Here is a 788-nt window from a genome sequence, read left to right on the forward strand (position 1 = left end):
GATAAGAATACGTCTTAATTAACTCATGCAATACTCTTTGAGAAAGCACTTGCATATGCATCTAGGTTATGGTAGAAACACGCGATTCTGAACTCTCTGCTGTAAATATGAGTTTCGCCTACTTGCTATAAAGCATCTGCTTGCCTTTCAGAAAGGGATGTGACTATCCCGCTAGCTTCACGTATGAGCCTCGCCCATCGTGAGATTAAACGTTCCATCTGTTACTGGAAGCTATTTAGGCGCTCCGTCATCGCTGAACACTGAACATAACCCTTCGAAGTGAACGGTAGAGAACGATCATCCTTCTTATCGTCACACATGTCGACACTCGTCCTTTCGGCTCTGTTATTAGGTGGTCCCAGGCCATGTTTCTCTTCCGGGCTGAAGAGCAGAGCCGGATCGTGGGCGAGGACGTAGCCGCTGCAACTTCCAGGCTGACCTTCGGTTTCGTTTATACCTGCAGTGGCATAGTTTGAATGCGAATTGATTACTTGAATTTTGGGATTAACATTGAAAATAACATTGGGTAACAGACTGCAGATTTCATTTAGGCATTTTTGGTGCGGCCGTCATGGTTAGATTTACAAATTTACCGTGTATGCGTGATTGCTTTTCCTTTTCTTTTGACTGAAGGCTGGTTTCCTGGTTTTGATCGTCGGTTGAACGCCACTGTATTTTGTCTCTGGGGCTGCGTTTTCCCTCCTCTAGTGCTCTGAAAGAAAGGATGGTGGTCATTGGTTCGTACAGATATTAAATGTTCTTAATGGATCCGTTTGTATGTATCTTCG

At 44.4% G+C, this 788-nt stretch overlaps 1 protein-coding gene across 1 annotated transcript in view; it reads right to left on the reverse strand.

Annotated features, from left to right (window-relative positions):
* Positions 1-788, reverse strand: part of LOC119592569 — a gene marked incomplete at its 3' end in the record, with an annotated part of 18718 nt that continues 17930 nt past the window's right edge. The window contains 2 exon segments of the mRNA XM_037941446.1: positions 1-457; positions 594-712. Of these exon segments, the coding sequence (XP_037797374.1) occupies positions 222-457; positions 594-712 (355 nt within the window).

This window comes from Penaeus monodon, chromosome 30 (genome assembly GCF_015228065.2).
Source record: "Penaeus monodon isolate SGIC_2016 chromosome 30, NSTDA_Pmon_1, whole genome shotgun sequence".
Taxonomy (NCBI): Eukaryota; Metazoa; Arthropoda; class Malacostraca; order Decapoda; family Penaeidae; genus Penaeus; species Penaeus monodon.